The sequence below is a fragment of the Oratosquilla oratoria genome, chromosome 2 (assembly GCF_046742065.1).
Source record: "Oratosquilla oratoria isolate Oo_2021 chromosome 2, ASM4674206v1, whole genome shotgun sequence".
In the NCBI taxonomy this organism is placed as follows: Eukaryota; Metazoa; Arthropoda; class Malacostraca; order Stomatopoda; family Squillidae; genus Oratosquilla; species Oratosquilla oratoria.
The window spans coordinates 59,232,303-59,254,606 of NC_134778.1; the positions used below are offsets into that span (position 1 = coordinate 59,232,303).

Genomic DNA, 22,304 nt, shown 5'->3' on the forward strand with positions numbered 1-22,304 from the left:
GAGCTCTCTGTGCAACGAAAGGATTAAATATGTTTTGCATATAGCAAAAACTGTATGAAACTAAGTTCAACACAACAAGTTTCCAAAACAATATCGACGCTACATAGAATATTGACAACAACATTGAAACTAAATCCTTTGTTGTGTAGATCTTACTTGTAATAGAATTAGTACATTAATTACAATGTTTCTTATATACATACACATGCATTTTAATAAGTCATTTGTGAATATGGTACGATAATTTCGGTTTACACACGATCTATAGAAAAGAACCAATGACAATGTAGGAACACACTTCAATTCTGACAGTGTTTGTCTTCGTTGGGGTGACAGATGAGTGTGTTTTCCAGAGTGTATCAAATAATTTTAGGCTTAATAAGTCATGGAGCCGTACTCAATGAATGTGATTATACCTTCTGAAGTTAGAAGGAAAACGCTCAGACAACGTGCATAGCTTGCAAGAGAGGAGATAGCGAGGAATGGGAAAGTAAGTGACTGAATAAGCTTTCAACCTGTCAATGTTACTTTGTACTAATTCAAATGGCAAACAGCTAGTACGGCCGCCGTACTGTAGTAGTTTTTGTTTATATATATACTTTCTTCTACTTTTCAATTTTTCTTCTCGTTGACATGAAGGTTACGGCTCTCTGTTCGCCGAGGAACCGAGTACAAACCCCAAAGCTATAAGGATAGAAGTATAACTCTTGTACTCGCTGTTGTATAATTGAAAAAATTAAACATCTTTACAAATAACTGTCGTATTCCATTTGAGCATACAACCCATACTGCCATAACCCTTCGGTTTAGTGATACCCTTAAGTTATTTTATTCTGGGTAATTAGGATGTAAAAGGATTGTGTAATTCATATATAAACACCGGCGAGATAGCAGCGGTCTTCTTGATCCAAATAAATGGGATCGAGGTCTTTCTTCTCCCATTACTAGTTCCCAGAACTTCCAGGAACAGTCACCTCCTGCCGTTACCCTTTGTTTACAGTCTTGGCCCCATTCCAACCGATGTTGTGGTCGCACTCCGTGGCGTGCTTGAACCAGGTCTCTACAGTCTCTCTCTGCCGTACCGGTTGCCGGTGACCTTCCACCCTACTTATGGGATTCTGTTGTGCCTTCCCCACCCCCTCGTTAGATATTTGGCCACCGATGCCATTTTGGGGGAATTTTCCACAAATTTGTGGGAGATACTTGCTCATATGGGATGTTTTGTGAGCAAATTAAATGTTGCGATGAATTTGTTTGTGTATATAATAATTCCTTTTTGTGGGAAAAATGTGGAAATCAAGATTTCCTTGTGGGAACTTTGTGCTAAAAATCTCACTCATTTGTGGGAACTGGCATAGGTTACAGTGGCAACACTATTTGACATTGAATTCTCCTTACACCATACTCGGTGATATACAGAACACGTTTCCACCATTGATGCATCTTTCATGTGTGGTAGGTAAGGTTATTTGACGACGGTTGTGAGTAGTCTATGGTCCTGTGGAGCTGTGTTGTACCCCTGACCATTTCTTTCTTATTTTCCTCCTTTTCCCTCCCCTCATTCTCCCTCCCTCCTCCTTATCGCCCTTTTCCATCTCCTCCCTCTCCCCTACTCTCCCTCCTTCCCTTCTTCCCTGCCCTTTCCCTCTATTCCCTCTCCCCCATTCTCCCCCTTCCTTCTCTTTTTCCTCTCTCCTCCTTTTCTCTATTTTCCCTCTCCCCCATTCTCTCTCCCTCCATCTCCTTCCTCTTCCCTCCTCTCCCATTTCCCTCTCCCCTCTCTCCCCATTCTCCCTCCCTCCATCTCTTTTTCCCTCTTCCCTCCTCCTCTCCCCCCTCTCACCCATTCTCTCTCCCTCAATCTCTTTTTCCTCTTTACTCCTTCACTCCCTTTTCCTCTCCTCCCTCTCCCCATTTTCCCTCCCTCCATCTCTTTTCCATCTCCTTCCTCCCCACATTCTCCCTCCCTCCATCTATAATCCCTCTCCTCCTTCTTCCTTTTCCCTCTCTCTTCTCTTCCTTCCTCTCCCAGCCCAATCTTTCTCCCTCACTCTCTTTCCCCGTTCTCCACCTTTCCTCCCTTTACCTTCTCTTCTCCCTCTTCCCCTTCTCCCTTTACCTCCTCTCCTTCCCTTCCTTTCTCCCTTTCCTCTATGCTCACTTTCTTCCCTTTTTCCTCTCTTCTCATTCTCTACCTCCTCATCGCTTCTCCCTCCCTCCCTCCCTCCCTCGCCTCTTCTCCCTCCCTACCCACTTCTCTCCTTCTCCCTTCGCCTCCCTCCTCTGTCCTTCCCTCCCTCTTCTCCCTTCCTCTCTTCTCCCGCCTCCCTCTCCTCCCTTCCCCGTCTCTCCCTCCTCCCTTCTCTCTCTCTCTCTCTCTCTCCTCCCTTCTCCTCCCCTTTCTTCCTCCTCTCTCTCCCTCTTCCTCTTCTCTCGTCTTCTCTCCTCTCTTCTTCTCTCTCCTCCCTTTTCTCTCCTTCCCTTCCTCTCCCTTCTCTCCCCTCTTCCCTTCTCCCCTTCCCTCCTTTCTCCATCCCTTCTCTCCTCCCTTCTTCCTTCTCTCCTCTTCCCTTCTTCCTTCTCTCCTCCCTTCTTCCTTCTCTTCTCCCTTCTTCCTTCTCTCCTCTTCCCTTCTCTCCTCCTCCCTTTTCTCCATCCCTTCTCTCCTCCCTTCTTCCTTCTCTCCTCCCTTCTTCCTTCTCTCCTCCCTTCTTCCTTCTCTCCTCCCTTCTTCCTTCTCTTCTCCCTTCTTCCATCTCTTTTCCCTTCTTCCTTCTCTTTTCACTTCTTCCCTCCTCTCTCTCTACTCTTTCTCTCTCTCCTTCATTCTCTTTCACCCCTCCTCCCTTCTCTCCCCAATTTTTCTCCTCCTTTCTCTCCCCTCTTTCCTCTTCCGTTCCCTCACCCTTTTCTCCTCCCTTCTTTCTCTTCTTTTCTCCTCCTCCCTTTTCTTTCTTCTCTTTCTCCTCTCTTTCTACCTTCTCTCTTTTTCCTTTCCCCTTCTCTCTCTCCATTCTTTCTCATTTCTCCCTTTTCTCTCTCCTTCTCCCTTCTCTCTTTTCTCTCTCTTCTCTTTCTCACTTTTCTTTTTTTCTCTTCTCTTTCTCCTTTCTCCTTTCTTTCTATCTGCCTTCTCTCTCCTCTTCTCTCCTTCCTTCTCTTCTCTCTCTCCATTCTTTCTCATTTCTCCCTTCTCTTTTTCTCCCTTTTCTCTCTCCTTCTCCCTTCTCTCTTTTCTCTCTCCTCTCTTTCTCACTTTTCTCTTTTTTTCTCTTCTCTCCTTTCTCCCTTCTTTCTATCTGCCTTCTCTCTCCTCTTCTCTCCTTCCTTCTCTTCTTTCTCCCTTCTCTCCCATTTCTCCCTTCTCTCTCCTCTTTCTCCTTTCTCTCTCCTCTCTTTCTCCCTTCTCTCTCCTCTCTTTCTCCCTTCTCTCTCCTTTCTTCTCTTTTTCCCTTCTCTCTTTCTCTTCTCTTTTTCTCTCTCCTTTCTCCCTTCTCTCTTTTCCTTTCTCCCTTCTCTCTTTTCCTTTCTCCCTTCTCTTTTTCCTTTCTCCCTTCTCTTTTTCCTTTCTCCCTTCTCTTTTTCCTTTCTCCCTTCTCTTTTTCCTTTCTCCCTTCTCTTTTTCCTTTCTCCCTTCTCTTTTTCCTTTCTCCCTTCTCTTTTTCCTTTCTCCCTTCTCTTTCTCCTTTCTCCCTTCTCTTTCTCCTTTCTCCCTTCTCTCTCCTCTTCTCTCCTCCTCCCTTCTCTCTTCCTCCCTCCTCTCTTCCTCCCTCCTCTCTTCCTCTTCTCTCCTTCTATCTCCCCCTTTTCTTCCTTATCTCTCCTCTATTGTAAAGAAAAACAACGAGAGAATTGGTGAACTTGTTGGGATAACACAAATACATTCGCAGTCAACAGGAGCACACATGACCACTTTATTAGCAGCCCGAGCTTCACCACTCGATCACCGTGGTCACGCTCGACCCCCGGCGCTCTCCACCGGGCAGATCGACCCTGGTGTCTGCGTGGCCGCCCTCGTGGTCGAAGGAGACGACGACGACGTCGTGGAGGCCCTGGGGGTCCGATAAGGTCAGGGTCAGCTGGCGTGGCGCCAGGGTCGCGATGGCCAAGCACGGGGCGCTGACGGTCAGAGCGGCGCCAGGGACGACGGAGTCCGAGTTCGTGTCGAGGAGGACCTGGCCGGCCTCGAAGAAGGACACCATCGTTGTCTGAAAGTAGGGACGATGGGATAATACACGAACTCCGCTTCCATACCAGGTGGAACTTTTTTGTATTTTGGCTACCTCCAAGTGGTTTAATTTATTCCCCTGGCATCCCACTGATAGCGAAGGGGTCTTTCTCGATTAAAGATTTACGAGTTTTTAGTTTTGAGTTATTATTTTATTTTATATTTTGAGTTTTGAGTTACTTTATTTTTTATTTTGAGTTTTGAGTTATTTTTTTAATTTTATTTTTTATTTCGAGTTTTGATTTTGGATTTTTAGTTTGAGCCTTGGGCTTGAGTATTGAGTTAAAATTTTGAGTTTGAGCCTCGGGCTTCAGTTTTGAGTTTGAGTTTGATTTTTAAGATTGAGTTTTGACTTTGAGTACCCCTTCATGTACTTGTGACTGTGCACGTACGTGTATGCGTGGGATAGCGTGCGTACGTGGGCTAGGGTGCACTCGCCCTCACCTGTGACGGCGCATGGGTGACGGCGTGCATCTTGCTGTCCTGCTGGAGGACGCGGACCTTGGGCTCTCGGGCGAAGGTCGCGGTCGTGCGGACGTCGACGGCGGGCACGATGGCGTAGGAGTACCGCGCGCGACTCGGCGACGGGCCGTGGTCCAGCCAGGCGCTGCAGCGGGAGGAGAGGAACCCGAGGAGGCGCGTTATGTAACAAATGCGATAGAAATAGATACATTATACAATGTCAAATAAGAGATAGTTCTTTGAATAGATTTCGGTACACGTTGTTTAAGATGTTTCTGAAATTAAATGCAATTTACAAATATACTCTGTCCTGACAAAGACAGGCCCTGATGAACAGACGTTCTCCACGGACAAACGCAACCCGATATTTGCGACATATTTAGCAAAGCGATAACGCGAAAAATCACCGCAAATGCGGCGAGCATTTGGACGGAAGGATCAGACCAAGGTAAAACGAATACTATAAGGTATGTTGAGCACCCCCCCCCCTCCGCTCACCTCCACCGTGACGTCATAGGAAATTCAGAGAAGGGAGAGAGAGTGAGAGGTGGAAGAAAATGTAAACTTTAAAGAAAACCATCTGTATGTATGGTAAACTTTAAAATTACACTATGATGTTCACATAATACTGAAATTACTCAGTATCACTTTCTTATCTTCAAATTATCAGTATCTGAGATATGACCGCCAGAAAAGTTATAAAAATGTTTTCCATGCTTTCACATTAGGTGGATTATATCAATATGACGAGTTATTAGATGGGATGACATGTCAATTTATATGTTGATCAGGTAGCCTAGATGAGGAAGATATTATACTGTTGATACACACCAACTAGCTGAATATAAACCCAGTAGTAATGACACATAAAAGCATCATATGGTTTTTATTATATTACATTTTGGATTTGCGTGGATTTTATATGTAGACCTTTATCTCCTCCAAGCTCAATTATGTTTTAACCGGATTCTTTAGTCTGTTTATTTGCAATTGAATGAAAAATTCAGGAAATGTTGCTAATAAATAGTTACTTTCAAAATGACGGTTGCATACATATCCAGATGATCGAGTATTGTGTGTGCCACATAATTCAATCCATTTCTTTCTAAGTTCTTTATCTTTGGGTACTGAAAAGAAATGTATATTTTTATCACCTTTCAGTCTAACGGCATTGCACTTCTGCACTATACAAACTGTTGGCATTTTTATATGTTATTTGTCTGCCTTAGCTACCCCTTTAATCAGAAGATGGAGCTTCGCTCCACACACTGGTGTGTGAGTGACTGACAGCTCTCGACCCGCGGAACCCTGGTCTCGATATTTCCGTTGACGTCATCATCTACCTGCGCAGTGGTGAGGTTTTCTGGCTCTCCCTCACCCCCACCCCCCCCACCCCCGCTAACGTACCTTATAGTATTCGTTTTACCTTGGATCAGACGACATATCCACGCGTGAGTCGTGACTCACCTGAACACGCGTATACTGACATCGTCGCGGGTCCGCTCCTCCGCCGCTATCTTGACGTCCTCGTGTCCGTCGAGGATCACGTATCCGATATTTCGATGGTGCAGCCACTTCGGATGCGAGAAACTCCAGTTACCCAGCTGCTCCAGCACCAGCTGCTGGCCGTCACTCAGTCCCACAGTGACGTCACCTTCCAGTACCAACTGTAAAGAATGAAAATGAGATTTTTTCCCCCCTTGGAAACGCGCATCGTTATTTCTTCAGAGGATCAGTTTCTCTCGTTCCTGCTTTGACTATGCTGTTCTGATTTATCAAAAGAGCGACCCACTTTGTTTCTTTGTCCTTTTTTGAAAGCTTTCAGTCATCAAAAATGATCTTTACAGATTTGTCCCGACTATCTGGTGTGTGTGTGTGTGTGTGTGTGTGTGTGTGTGTGTGTGTGTGTGTGTGTGTGTGTGTGTGTGTGTGTGTGTGTGTATGTGTGTGTGTTTGTGTTTGGATGTGGATGTGTGTACACGCATAGATTCTTGTTTGTAAGTTCATCTCTCTTGACCCTTTACATGTACTGTACATTCATTCCTTTACACCTTCTATTCAATTGCACGAATGTCAAATGTTTTCGTACCATCCCGTTACAACCATCATCTTTAAAAAAAATGTTGCTTTGATTTTTCTAGACAAAGCTTGTAGGTATCAAATCATCTCACTTTGCCCCCCACAACTCGTACCAGTCTGCGCAGGGGCGGAGCATCGGAGCTCTGACGTCATCTGGCACGATACACCCTATTGACTCTTGGATCTACCTCCTCACCCTTACTATACGACTGCGACCCCAGGGCAACCATTTGTTCAATTTCCTTCAACCTTTTCATTATGTTCACTCCAAGTGACGTCACACACGAGGCACACCTCCCTGAGAATGAGCTGATTTGGTAATAATGGACTTTGCCTCCAGCGTACTGTGAAGTGGTATTTCGCTATCTTATGCAAACCTACAGTTGATGGATAGACCCATTGCCCTATTACTGTAACATTGTGATTTCCCTTCTGGATCGTGTTCAGCTTCCTCCCCTTTCCTAGACAAATTTAGGTAGAAGAAGATTGGCAAGAAGTGTTTTACCAACCGTGGTTAACGAATGGAATAGACTTAGTAACCATGTAGTACTGAGCGCCGGAACTACTGGTTAAGAAAAGATGAAACAGCTTTATGGATAGGGATGACAGGTGGTAAGGGACATGGAACTGCCTAGTGTAGGGCTTATGGTCTCTTGCAGTCTCCTCTATTCTTATGTTGTCTCAATTCGCCTTCTCCACGCCCCATTTTCTTCTTCCTCCTACCTACCTACCTGTGCCAGTGTGGTTGTCACGCTCTCCAGGGAGGTACGCGAAGCCTCGAGAGTGATGTCCGTCCCGAGGGCGACTATGACGTCATCGAAGAAGTTCCAGGACATGCGGGCTTTGAGAGGCACCGCAGGACGCCCGTAGACCATTGCAGCCACGCCCACCACCTCGTCGGATGCTCCGCCCACGAAGGTTTCGTTGTTGAAGGCGTGTTCTGACCAGTACCTCGCTGTGTGGAACTGGGGTGTAGGGGTAATTGCATTGAGTACTACATCATAGGTCGAGATGGGGTGCAGTCTCCTTAATCACAGACTTGCTCAATGTAACCGTTAATACTCAGAGACTGCAGATTGTGTCTTGATTAACGTCAGAAAATTGAGGGAAAAATCAGGACTGCCTACAATGATCCATATATCTTGAATAATGTAATATATCATAAAATTCATCCCAGTCTAATTAGCTGAGACAAAATATGGTCTGGCTTTGTCCAGTTTCAAACTATAAACTACGATGCATAGATGGATAAATGTGTGAATGATTATAATGAAATCTTAAATCTAAACCATATATTAAAGATAATATCTAACATATCTTTTGTCGGAAATATAATTAGATGCTATTCTTACACAATAATTAGAAGCAGTATCAGTAGTAATTAGAAGTTTAGAAAAATAGATGACGACAGTAGTAATAATGATTTTTGCAAACTTGGTGAAATATCTATCTGTAATGACAGCGCGAATAATCCCATAGATTTCTTCGGGAATAAAAGTTAATTTGCTGTCCGTTTTGTGTGAGTGTGGGACTGTATACGCCAGAAAAATAGGAATTTTAGTCCATTATAATTATTAGTTCTCCTTTTCTGAAAAGCAGCATGATATAATGGCTGTTAATCAAGGTCTTGTGCCCTAGGCTTAGACCAAATGCCAGCGATGACATCATCGCAATTTTACCGAGTTCTGCTACTGTGGAAAATAAATTGAGGAGACTCAGTGGTGTCAACAAAGACATCCAGTTCACCATTGAGATAGAAAAAGAAGGCAAACTACCGTTTCTTGATACACTGATTCACAGGACAAACGGTGTGGTAAAATTTGCAGTGTATAGGAAACCCACGAATAGATGATTTTGTCCATTATTTTTCGGGTCTTAGCGAGAGGGTGAAAACAGGAGTTCTGATTGTTTTCTTTCTTCGAGCCTACAGAACTTGTAGTAGCGTGTATTTAGAAGATGAACTCGATTATATTACGAAAACGTTCAAAGAACTGAGATACCCTAGTGGCTTAAGTTGCAGGATGAGAAACAAAGCCAAAGAAATCCACAATTGGACAAATGCCCACAAATCCGAGAGCGAGAAGACCCACACTTACATAACCGTTCCCAACGCGCTTAACACCGAGAACATCGATCGACTCCTAATGAAAGGTGGACTCAAAACAGCCAAAGTCTCCTCCAACAAAATAGCGAGAATTGTGAAAAGACAAGAAAAAAGTCCTATCAATGAGCTAAGTGTGGTTTATGAGATTCCTTGTAAAGGGTGCTCAGCCTCCTATTTCGGTGAGTCGAGCCGAGGTTTAGACAAACGTATATATGAACATAAAAATGACCTTAGAGCGCACAGGACGTCCAACTCCTTAGTCCAGCATGCAGACAAATTTGGCCACCTTCCCCATTGGAAAGAGGCCAAAGTCCTCAGAAAGGGTCATGAAAAGAAAACAAGAAAAACGATTGAAGCTGCATACATAAACGTAAAAGAAAGCACTAATGGAAGAGAGGGATTCATCTGCTTATCAAAGGTGGCAAGTGTCCTTATACTAGACTCGCTGAGACACCAGACAAATACTCACCTTCCTACGCTGTGACCCAACCGAGTGGCCCCTCAAGAGTGATAGAAAATGTGACATTTAAAACCTTCTGTAGACAACTCTGTGAAGAAGACCAAAGTGGTCGTAACGTAAGAGTATAACCTATTCAGAGAGCATCTTCATTTTACTTCCACCGCCCAATATATATATAATGTGTGTGTGTGTGTGTATACAATGCGTATATATATATAATATACATGTATATAAATTTTTCGGTAACGCACTATCTGTCCGTCGGTAACGCGCCCAGCTCTGCTTTCTATCTATTCATTCGTCTTTAGATTCCAATAATTCATATGTAGAAGAAAAAAACACGAATAAACATACAACCAGGTCCACACTGAGAGTGTAGGCAACCTGGCTGATCCCTGGGGAACCCACAGATGCACCGCCCCCTTACCTACCACAGGGATCTTGTGGGTGTACTGGCAAGTGACGCCTGGGATGCGTGCCCAGTCGTAGACGAAGAGCACTTCGCTCCCTCTCTTGCCCAACTCGTGTCCGTCGACAAGTACAGTCAACACCCCATCACCCTGACGAAAGAAATAGTAAAATTATAGAATTTTTTTTTAGAACGTTTTAAAGAAAACGAATTGGTCTTAAACTAATATATGCATTTTTGCATTGTTTAAGTACATATAGAATATATTAATAGTGTTATAATCAAACCTTTAAGATGTGTTATTAGTGTTAGCTAGTATCTCGGGTGTTATGTGGCTTGAAGAATCTACATCATTACGAGATAAAAGACTCCATAATCCTGTGTTCTGATTGGCGCGCGCACCATTGCACTCATCATTATGGCAGCAATATAGACTCGTGATTGTGCATGCAACTTGTTCATTCTTGTTCAAGGACTATATTTTGAGACATTTTTGTACATAGATTTACCTGTTCTAGAACAACTCACGCTTTACAGACACACGTACACTTTCCTAACGAGGAAACATTGATTATGCTCATTAAACTAGTTTTGAATCGAACTTTGGTTGCTAGTATCTGTTTACACACGCGCGCACACGCACACAAAATCAAGAAGGACAGCTGTAGAAGAGATCTGAAAAAGAACAGTTTTCCTCACAGAGTAATAGACAGTTGGAACAAGTTGGATGAAAAAGTAGTGTGTGCAAGAACAATACATGAATTTAAGAATAGTTTAGATAAAATGAGATATGGAGACGGGACACAACGAGCGTAGCTCTCCTTCCCGTGAAATATAACTAGGTAAATACACACACACACACATACACACACACACACACACACACACACATACACACACACACACACACTGTAGATTAATGAAGGGCTAGATGAGTAAACAGGCAGATGGATGAATAGAATTACCAGTAGATTATTACCAGTCTGGATTCTGGAGAGTCGGCGAGACTTACCTGAAAGTATCCGTGGGCGTTTTGTGTGGGCCAGGTCTCCGGCCGGGATGTCCGGTTGGACAGAATCCTGAGCATGGCCGAGAAGGAAGTCCTCTGGTGAGCCATCAGGTCCGAACTGGAAGCGCATCAGGGTGCAAATGAGTTACTCTAATTTGTTTATCATCACACACACCCCACCTCCCCCTGAGCCTAATAAGATCGTCTGTAGTTTGTTGGAGTATCATCGTGAAGGACGTCCACTCTGTTCCTTTAGAAAGAGGGAAATAGAAGTGATTCAAACAAGATGATTAAAGGAGTTTTGAGGATTATGCGGTTCTTCTCGTTTTGTTGTTTAAGTCCAACTTCGGTTATATCTAGAAGGTTTTCCAGTTTTTATCTTGGTACGTGTGTCCTTGTTAACTATTTTTCTCTACACACCTGGGAATAAGAACCGCTCTTCCAAATAAAATACACCAACTGCTCTAAATGGAAAAATAAAGAACATTGAGTTTATGTTCTACTGTAAAACCGATTTCGTTAGGTATCCTGCTTTGTCTTTTGTTGCTCTCTCGTCTTTATTATTTTTATATTTTATTTTTAATCTCCTCCTGTGGCCATCCTCAGTTATATGTTGCATGTTTAAATGATAATACTTGACCGTATCGTTGCTGCAGTGTGCCGACAAAGGAAACTGAGAATATGGCGTCATTGATCGAAATCTGTTCATAAAGGAAGGACAAATGTGATTTGATTTCATTAAAGAAAGAAGAGGGTTCCCTTAAGTTGAACGAAATCGCTTAGCACTAAACAGGACAAAATACTCTGTGAATAAAATACTTCAGAGTTGCTTAGAAGCAGGAAAGTTATTCCTGATGGAACACACTTTGCTCCACAGAATGTTGAAGTGTCAAGTATCAAACCCTTTCTTCCTCCCTTCACCTCACTTCACCCACTTGTCACCCTAAGGCCGACCACACACGTGCAGTTTAAACTGATAGTTTCAACTGACAGTTATAACTGAACAGTTGTAACTGTCAGTTTAAACTGCACGTTTGTGGCCGGCCTAACTTCAGTCCAACCCCTCCACTCCAGCAAAGACAAGACCACTGTTTCCCAACCCTGGGGTCACCAAGCGTTTTTCCTGGGGTCGCCATGACATCTTTCATGCTAATTTTTGTTGTTGCAAAATTATATGAATTCAATGCAATAACCATATATATTAACACAACAAAAATGTAGTGGCACATTTGTAAATTATAATCACGAAGAACCCACAGTCGAAATAAAAGGGAAAAATAGAAGAAAGTATAACTCCTATATTCGGCTAAATTTCTTCTAAGTTTCCCTTTTATTCCGACTGTGGGTTCTTCGTGATTAGTATTTACAAATGTGCCACTACATTTTGTCCAAGTGATATTAACACATATATAGATTAGCAGGGTCGCGTTTATATCATGAAGATCATATTGGGGTCGCCTGAAAAAAAAGGTTGAGAAACACTGGACGAGACGGTTACCCACTTGAAGAAGTGTCGGTTGCCCACAAGCGCGGCGCCCTCTGCCAGAGGGTCCCGAACACGATCCATGGCTGCGCTCACGGCACGGTTCCGCTCGACATCGCCCAGCTTCAGGAGGTTCTCCCCCGTCAGGAGAACGGCCACCCTTGTCGCGTCCTTTGTCACCATGTAGTCTGCCGGAAGGATCAGAGGGAGGTGTGTTTTCAGAGATGAATGAAATCACCTGGCAAAGGCAGGACTATAAGAAAAGTGACATTCAGTGCGGAAGGAGTTGATTGAGATGAATCGTATGCATTTCTCCCCTTCCTCCTCTTCATTCTCTTCCTGCTATTATTTCTCCTTCCTCTCCACCTCCTCCCTCCCTCCCTCCCTCCTCCTGCCTCTACTGCTCCTGCCTCTCTTCCTTCTGCCTCCCCTGCTCCTGCCTCTCTTCCTTCTGCCTCCCCTGCTCCTGCCTCTCTTCCTCCTGCCTCTTCTCCTCCTCCTCCCTCTCTCTCTCTCTCCTTCTCCTACTCCCTCTCCTCCTGTCTCTCCTGCTCCTGCCTCTCCTACTACTACCTCTCGTCCTCCTCCCTCTCCTTCTTCTCGCCTCTTCCTCCTTCAACCCCTCCTCCTCCTACCCTCCTCCCTCATCTCCTCCCTTGCCTTTTTCTCCCTTGCCTTCTCCTCATCCTTCTTCCTTCACCTACCCCTCCTCTTCCTCTTCCTCCTCCTCCCTCATCTACGCCCGTCCACGCGAATCTTCCCACATGGCACTGGAATCTCATGGACCCCCCCCCCCCTAATCGATCTCTTTCTTCTCTCTTGTTCGACTCACTGGAAGTGATGAATCGGCCTGTCGATGTCGGCTCGGCCGTCTCTCCCCTGTAGAGCCACTGCTGGCAGTCGAGCAGGGCGCCGTACATGGCAGCTTCGTCGGCCGGGCTCAGACCCCACGGCGTCCCGTGGACAAAGGACACAACCGCAGAGACGTCCTGTTTGTGAAAGAAAATAAGATGATAATGATGCCAATGGTAATAACAGAAATAGAAACGTAGTAATAAAATATGAAAATAAAATCAAGACGATAAAACATGATAAATTAAAAACAATATGAAAACCAAATCAAATCGAAAAAACGTAATAAATAAAAAATAAAATTGAAATGAAACCCAAGTCGATAAAGAAAAATGTAAAACTAAATCTAGAGCCAGTCAGAAAGAATTTTGCTAATCGGTTAAGTCGGTAAGTGAAATTAATTTCTTGCATTTCGTGTGCATTTTGAATTTTATTATCCAATTAAACGTCTTAGCACACCGGCTAATTGATCGGTCTGCTTGTTTGTTTGTTTACCTGCAGTTTGTATGTTTATCTTTATTATTACTTTTTCTTATATTTTTAATTTGAATCGAAAGATCTAGTGTTGGCATGTTTAACCACTGATCGATTGTAACCCAGTGTGATTAATTACAGTTTATTGTGATCCATTACAATTCATTACAAGCCCCGTCCCCTTCTGCCATAAGCTCCTCCCCCTTCTGTCTTAAGCCCCGCCCACGCGAGCATCCTACAGTGTCTGCCGACATAAACGAGAATATTATTCCCCGTGAGGGAGCCTCTGCAAAAGACAAACTGAAACTTACTCTCAGGAACTCCTTCCCGTAGTTGTTGTTGTATATGTGTTGGAGGGTGTAGTTCAAGTAGTAGTGATGCTGCGTGCTCCCTCCGCCTTTTATGTTGTGTTGGTGGAGGCAACCATCTCGCCTGCGGAGGAACTGTGAGTTACTCGAGGGGCAGCGGCAGAACCTTTACATGACTAAGTGCCGCCCCGGGGCAAAGTTCTCAGTGACAACCCCCCCCCACCTCCCCCATCTCCACCATTACTTACTGCCTATTATAGCTATTGGCTTGCGAAAAAACTAAACGGATTTTAAAATTTGCATTTAATGTCCCTATTGCACAAAGGATAAGGGGAAAATATTTCATATTCAGTTGATTCTAACGCAAAATTCGTATATTACGGTAAAATTTTCAGGACTCCTTTGACCTTCTTTTATTATCATTTTGTCAGCCTTATGGGCGGCATGTCCGGACTAGAATTGCCGCCCCCTACATGTGCGGCCCCAGGGGGGGGGGGCATATGCACTCTCCCCGATGTGAGGGCCCTGGGCAGTGGCGTAGTTGGAGTTGAAGCGAGGTTGGAGAGAAGGCAGATGGAGAAAATAACATTGCTGGATAGATCGATTACTCGTAGGAACTGGTGGTTAAGTTTAGTTTCTTTGCTAACAATGGGTGTTAGGCATCTAGATAATGTGTACGAAAGAAGGTTAAGATGAATGAGAATTCGTAAAAAAAGTGCTAGATAGACATGGAAACAGAAATGGAGACAGAGAGACTCAGAGACAGAGACAGAGAGACTCAGAGACAGAGAGACTCAGAGACAGAGAGAGAGACTCAGAGACAGAGAGAGAGACTCAGAGACAGAGACAGAGAGACTCAGAGACAGAGAGACTCAGAGACAAAGAGAGAGACTCAGAGACAGAAGGAGAGACCCGGAGACAGAGAGAAACCCGGAGACAGAGAGACCCAGAGACAGAAAGAGAGACAGGCAGAGACCCAGAGACAGAAAGAGAGACAGACAGAGAGACCCAGAGACAGACAGAGAGACCCAGAGACAGAAAGAGAGACAGACAGAGAGACCCAGAGACAGAAAGAGAGACCCAGAGACAGACAGAGAGAGACCCAGAGACAGAAAGAGAGACTCAGAGACAGAAAGAGAGACCCAGAGACAGACAGACAGACAGAGAGACCTAGAGATAGATATATAAAGACATGGAGATAGTGATAGACATGGACACACAATCATAGCCAAACGCAGACATTCGCAGACGACCTGCAAGCAGAGCCAACAAGACGAGCCGCGCAGCGTCTCGTTTATACCTGAAGCCATTGCCGTCGAACCCGTCTCGCTCCACGAGCTCGGTGTGGAGCCTCTCGCGGACCTGGGCGTGCCGGGCGTCGAAGTTTCGCCCCGGTAGGCGGAGCTCCTCGGGCCCCGTGCCCTCACCCCGACGTTTCAGCTCCTCCTCGACAAGGGCCTCGACTTCGGCCAGCAGAGCGCGGTTTCCAAGGTTCCCTCCTGCAGAAGGGTGATGAAGCAAGGAGAATGAAGGATGGAAAAGGGATGGAAGAATTGGAAAGAATCGTTGGCTAAGAGTAATGTCTCCAGAAAAGTGATATGTTCAGAGCCTCGGGGTCCCAGGGCAGATGCAGTCCACCTTAGCTGTTGCTGGATTCGAAATGGGGCCCTCCTTCATGCGAAGAACAAACCCATGAGTTGGTAGAGAAAATAATCGCTTAATATCTGGTGCAACCCTCACTCACACTTGAGTTCCTGAAATACAGTTTCTGGGCAAATATTTTAACCATCTTTCATACCAGATGACACATTTCTGTACTCTCTGGTTGCCCCTGGGCTATGCCTTTGTCTGTGGGTGTCCCAGAATCCGATCTATATTGTCACCATCATCATTGGGGAAAATACGCCGTGGGGCAAGGGGTGGTGGTGGATGTGTCGCTTTATTCACACGCTGACGTTATTCCCCTCTTTTCCCAAAGCTTCCATGCAGGTCCCCCTCCTATTCCAAGCACCTCTCAGCAACGAGGTTTCCAGTAAAAACTAACCCTGGACGTAGAATAAAGCGTGACTGTATCAGGAATCTATGAAATGAACAACACGAGTCGTTACTCACCTGCCATCGTCTCGTCCTGTTTTTCGAAGTTCCAGCAGGGACCAAATGGTGTCTTTACCCAGTACCTGTGGGACAAAAGGTGGACAGGCAATCAAGATGCATACTACTCTTTCCAGTAGCTCATGCACAACCGAGTGCACACGCGCGCACACACACACACACACACACACACACACACACACACACACACACACACACACACACACACACACACACACACATACACACACACACGAGAGTTGCTCCTTTCCTGTATACTACAATTAGGTAAATGGAGTTAGATACAATTAGATACATACACACACACATTTTTAATCTATATTTCAAAGGACAATAAAAGGAAAACAAAAGGAACAGAGTTTCTTTTCTAAAAAAAAAAAAAAATAAGAGTAGACGACCAATGAAAGATTTAATTAGTCCCCCCCCCCCTTTTCTGCCACCTTTCTTGAACCTTTTCTTTAACCATCCCCACGAAGTTTCGCCTTCACTCAGTACCTTACGGTCTTCGATGCTTGGCGCAGGAATGTCTACCAACGAAACTCGCTCCGAGGTGAATAGGGGTTCCTTACCTGTCGAGGAGGTCCCTCAGGAGCTGAGTGGGGAGGCGTTTGCGGCCCAAGAAGACTCCCTCCCACATGAGCTGAGGCGTTCCTACGACGTGGCCCCACCAGTTTAGATCTGAGAGGATGAGAGGCGTATGAGGCTACAGGTTTTTTTTCTCGTTTTGCAAACGTTGTGATGATCGTGGACGTGAATGGGACAGAACCTACATCTTACATGCAAGGAATCCCTCTACACCATACCACAAACCTTCACTATGATGGAGCGAAGCCAGGGTTGGTCGACTGAACGGAGGGGACGGTGTGACGGGTACATAGAGATGACGCCAACAAGTCTCGTACTACGCCCTACTCTACTCTAACCTTTTCACTGTGGGGTGAGACCCGCCCCCTCAACTAAATGAATTTGCTTGAATATAATTTAGTACATTAAGAGATACAGTAGCTCGATTGGCAGAACATCAAGCTCCATTTTGTGTGTGTGTGTGTGTGTGTGTGATTCACCATGGTCTTGAATAACATGTTGGATTCGTAATCGATAGCTATTTCCCTCCCGGAAGAGAGCTCAGAGCTCAAATATGACCGATCTATCGGTAATACGACCTTACAAGTACACACACACACACAACTCCCCTCTAAGATCACGGCGATGGTCATATTCAACAGCCACTAGCAAGAAAGTAACTCCCCGCCTACCCATGTTCTCCGGGGCTGAGTAGACGATGTACTTGTAGGTCAACAGGATCTTGTCGTAGAGGTCTTCTCCTTCGAGCAGGTGGATGACGAGAGCCCCAGCTCGACGTCCGTGCCTCTGGAACGCCTTAGAGCCTTCGGCCAACGACTCTTCGTACTGCAGTGGGAGAGGAGGGACAGTCGAGGCAGTGGTGAGGTTGCGGACAAAGGAACTTGGTACAGTTCCGCGCAGTGGTGTAATGGGTTGGTAGTACGTGACTTTTTTCGTGGGTTTAGTTTCTTTGGTGTTACTACAAAGTAAACGAGCGAGGTATCCTAACATGCGTATTTATTTGTTAACAGATTTATGAACGTGTTTATGCCGGAGATTCCACACGGACTTGTGTGTGTGTGTGTGTGTGTGTGCGTGCGTGCGTGCGTGAAGAAAGTGTGAGTAACAAAGTCTTTAAGGGTTAATTGAAACTGTTCTTTAATCCTTAAACGCCCTAAGGCCACCAGTAATCTGAATAAAATAGTTTTGCGTAAGCCAGAACAAAGAATTTAAAGGTACACAAACCCTTCGAGGATTAAACTCGACACATCATGATACATATACTTCGCATATTTCCTCCCTACCTTGAGATCCTTGAAGGACCCGTCATCCTGCATCAGATTCAGGATATAAGCAGAGCTCTGGTGGCTGCCAATCTTCAGTGCCCAAGCTTCCACGCGATCCTCAACGACCCCAAGGGCTTCCTTGAGAGCCTTCTCGTACCTCCCTCCACCCCATAAGGGACCCGCCACCACGCCAGAACCTGTTCCCTGAGGGACTTCCACCTCCCATCTGGATGAAGGGAAGCTGGCAGAGTCAGGATCTTCCTGTTGGTCATCTTCCTGTGAGCGGGAACCCTTGGACGTCCATCCAGATGCGGTGCTGGTGGTCTGCAAAAGGGACCAAGGACACTCAGCTTCCACTAGAAAATATTATCCTGTTTGACTAAACGAGGCTATTTGTCCTCGTCATTGATGTACTAAGTTTTCGTTTGTAATCTTCGTTTTGTTTAACTGCCTCCCGCCCGTCGATGCAGGGGTGAATGAGTGGCGGCGTCTGTTACTGAGGGGGAATCAAAGCTGAGCGGGGAGGAACAGGTTCATTACACTACCACATCGTCCTGAGGTCCAGGAGTGTCGGATCTCACCCAAACGCCGCTCCGGCACCTAAGCGAAATGATCTGTTCACATTATACCCTTTTCACTCGCCTGAAAATCTGTCTCTCTCTTTCTGTAGCAAAGTGAAATCCTCGATTTTTTCGCACTGTATATAGAAACATAGAAATGGCAAGCTTTCCTTACCTTTTTACTCACCTGAAAATCTTTTACCTGGCTTTCTATGGCAAAGTGAAATCCTTGATTTTTGCCCACTGTATATAGAAACATGATAAAATGACAGGCTTGTGTCAGGCCTTCCAGCACCTATAGAATTGGCACTGCATCCCCTGCTTAGGTCTAGTATGAACGTCAGTCTCGAATAAGTATCTTCTCACTATCTAGCTGCCCTAGCATAGGTCCAACTCTGATACTACAGAAATGCATCATGCAAAACTACAAAGCATTTACAGAACAAAGGACATATTACACAGCATGGACAGAGAATTAAACATGTTATAGAAATACTACATTCGACATTTACCCAGTGAACATATCGCTGCTCAAAAGAGCTGACAGAACATGAAACTCGATACAATCACTCACAGAATGGTTAATCTATGAATATCCACTCAGCTATGAGAAAAACTAAGGGCGCATGCACACGCACACACACACACACACACACACACACACACACACACACACACACACACACACACACACACACACACACACACACACATACATGCGCGCGCTTCGACGGTGCAGTAGTACAGGTCTCGACTGCTAATCAGTGATCCGAGTTCGAGTCCCTCCCAGGGCTGAAAATTTCAGTGTCGCTGCACTGCGAGCCCTACTCCAACTCTCATGGGCAAGGAGTTGGGCACTGTGTGTGTGTATGTGATTCACCATGGTCTTTGAATCACGGGTTGGACTCATGATCGACAGCTATTTCCCTTCCGGAAGAGAGCTCATAGCTCGTATATGACCGATCTATGGGTAATGCTGTGACCTTACACGCACACGCACACACACACACACACACACACCCAACTCCCCGCCCACGAGAGTAGGAGTAACAACCCGCAGCGCAGCGATACTGAAATTATTTGAGCCCTAGGCGGAATTCGATTCCGGATCCCCGTAGTGGCAGCCGGATACTCTACCAACCTCGCCATGTGTGTGTGTGTGTGCGCGTGCGTAAGGTCACAGCATTACCCATAGATCGGGCCATATATGAGCTCAAAGCTCTCATTCGGGTGGGTAATAGTTGTCGATCACGAGTCCAGCAAGTGATCCAAGACCGTGGTGAATCACAACACGCATACAGCGCCTAAGAACACAAGTGTCCTATATAGGACAAAAAAAAAAAAAAAAGAGTACACTAGCAAGATTGCAGTCAGCAATTCATCCAGCGTAAAATAAGCGCTCAACCACATATCACTGTTCAAATGAACGTCTCGCACTCGATACTGTATGTAAAGTGAACAGGACAAAATATACAGTAACGAACAAAAATTTTACCCAGTCGGAGCTTTTCATGATACAAGATTCACATTCCTTGTCTGGCAATTCTTCTGTCTATTCAAGAAATTTAACTGAAAGCTAAATAGTGCTTCCAGATGAAGATAAAGAAGATGATTCTCTCAGACGTCCCTCTTCTTGTAGTACATCGTCAAGCCAAATAAACAATAAAATCTTATACTTCTGCACCTTGAGGTTGATCAGGCACGCAATAAGCCTTCAGACACGGCCCAAAGCACTTTCAGTCTCACACTTCCATCTTATGTCAAACTCTTTCTACAAATCCCTTCTCTGTCCTCCCTCTCCCCTACAGACTTCCGTTCCTCTCCATTTACCTCTCTCACGAGCTCATGCATACACTTCCTCTTCTTTCTGAACTCCCAAGTGTAGTGAAAGGACTTGGCGTTTAGAAATGTTCCTGCCATGTTGGATAATGTGTATATTTTTTCGAATGACTGAGGAATACAACGAAAGCAAAATTCGCGGAGAGAGAGAGTGAGAGTGAGAGAGTGAGAGTGAGAGTGAGTGAGAGAGCGTGGATATTCTTTACAAGATCGGTCTGAACTCACCAGAATGGATATGAAAACCAGAAAGATTTGCATTAAATGCTCATCCATGGTATCTGGAAGTGATCACTAGTGACTCAAGAGCCCTTCTTCTTCCTCCTTCTCTTCTTCTTCTTGTTTTGCTTATTATAGTAACGACGCTCTCACACCGTCGTCCTGTCAGTCTTCTTCACAACCAGCACCGTTCACAGTCAAAACCAAAGTTTATCTCATTGTGCCCACCTCACCTTCCCCTGCTCTTCCTCCTCTTCCTCCGCGTCTCCCCCCTCCTCTTACTCTTCCTCTCCCTCCTACTCTTCCTCTCCCTCCTCCTACTCTTCCTCTCCCTCCTCCTCCTCTTCCTCTCCCTCCTCCTACTCTTCCTCTCCCTCCTCCTACCCTTCCTCTTCCTCTTCTCTTCTCCCCCTTCCTCGTTTTTCCCCTCCCACCTCGTCCTTTCTCCCTTCTTCCTCCTTCTTTCTCCCCCTACTCCTCTTGTTTTTCCTTCCTTTCATGTCTCGAAAGCACCCACGCGCTGTGCTCATTACTGCCCAGTGTTCAGTTGGAATAAACTCGAACTCCTCGTGTAAGGCAGTCTTGTGTAATAAGAAATAAGCGACGAAGTGATTAAATCTTTCGTTCACTCGACGCAATGTTGGTATTATTATTTATTTGTTTTATTGATTTACTTGTTTATTAACGTATTTATCAATCTCTATTTATCTATTTATGCATTTGTTTTTCTTTGTTAATTTATCTATTTATTTATTTGTTCTGATTATATTCCTGGCCGAAAAGAGTAGACAAATAAAGAGAACTCACGCACCTGATGGATATTTTGACTAGTGATCATATCTATATCACATTGATTTCATGATCGATGGGCTCTTCGATCACGTGTCATGCTCATCGTTCCATAGACTCCTAAGCGTCTAGTCACTGGACTCTAGTACATGAGTGACTCGAACGCTGTAGACACCAAATTAATAGTTTCATAGTGATTCGTTAGGTGAAAATCTTGTTGAACATCCATAAAAACGCGAACACATAGATTTCGCGGAGAAATGCAACACTATGATTTTATTTCCTCCTCTAAGGATAGGAAAATTGTACTAATTGAACTACTCAGATGAAATAACAAATGGAAAAATACGAAGACTGATAAAAGTATAGGACAAGTACTTGATAAGAAATGTATGGAATATCGCAGAATACAATCGTCTGGCAAGAGTTAACAAATCAGTTGCAGTGAAAAAGAGTAACACAATATGGAAACTCTCTTTCAAAAATACAACATAGATTAAACGCCCTTCAAAATATGCATTACATTTGCTGTCCCGTACATGAGCTGGGAAAACGTCTGTACACAAATCAACGCAAGTAGATTTCAAACGGAGATAATGTTACACCTGCAGTTTCCCATAGCAGGAGATATGCAAACAGATATATAACTGTAAACACATTGTGAACACACTGACATATGCATATACACAATAGAAAAAATGCAAAACACAAGAGCCAGACGACAAATTGTGAGGAAAGTTTGCATACATTGGGATGCCACAAACTGAAAGAGAAAAGAAATAGGCGAAATTATTGTCGTCTTCAAAATCATAATTTTAAAATCGCGCAAATCATCTAGCGTACTGCGTATTTCAAAATGAAATATGATTTAAGAGAAAGCGAAACCAGAGGTTGGATGGGATTATTCATGTTGGGAAGAAATTGTAATTGAACCTCAGATTTTTTATCAAGAAGTGATAACAACTGCGTGAGTTGCATAAGCTTGTCTTTTTCATGAAAATAGCAGTTGCCGACAAGACTGACGAGTTAGACACCATAAGAGGACGAAGCCTTTATTTGTACGACGTTTC

General features: G+C 44.6%; 1 protein-coding gene across 1 annotated transcript; it reads right to left on the reverse strand.

Annotated features, from left to right (window-relative positions):
• Positions 1-3,848: 3,848 nt before the first annotated feature.
• On the reverse strand, positions 3,849-20,649 carry LOC143039036 (chondroitinase-AC-like). Its single transcript, XM_076208888.1, has 15 exons — positions 20,455-20,649; positions 17,849-18,154; positions 17,237-17,390; positions 16,550-16,658; positions 15,981-16,045; positions 15,169-15,367; positions 13,872-13,992; positions 13,067-13,223; positions 12,254-12,422; positions 10,755-10,869; positions 9,765-9,893; positions 7,501-7,734; positions 6,158-6,357; positions 4,673-4,835; positions 3,849-4,208 (listed from the first exon to the last, which is right to left on the reverse strand). The coding sequence occupies exons 1-15, from the start codon at positions 20,500-20,502 to the stop codon at positions 3,933-3,935; spliced, it is 2,445 nt and encodes an 814-aa protein (XP_076065003.1). The 5' UTR covers positions 20,503-20,649; the 3' UTR covers positions 3,849-3,932.
• Positions 20,650-22,304: the final 1,655 nt, after the last annotated feature.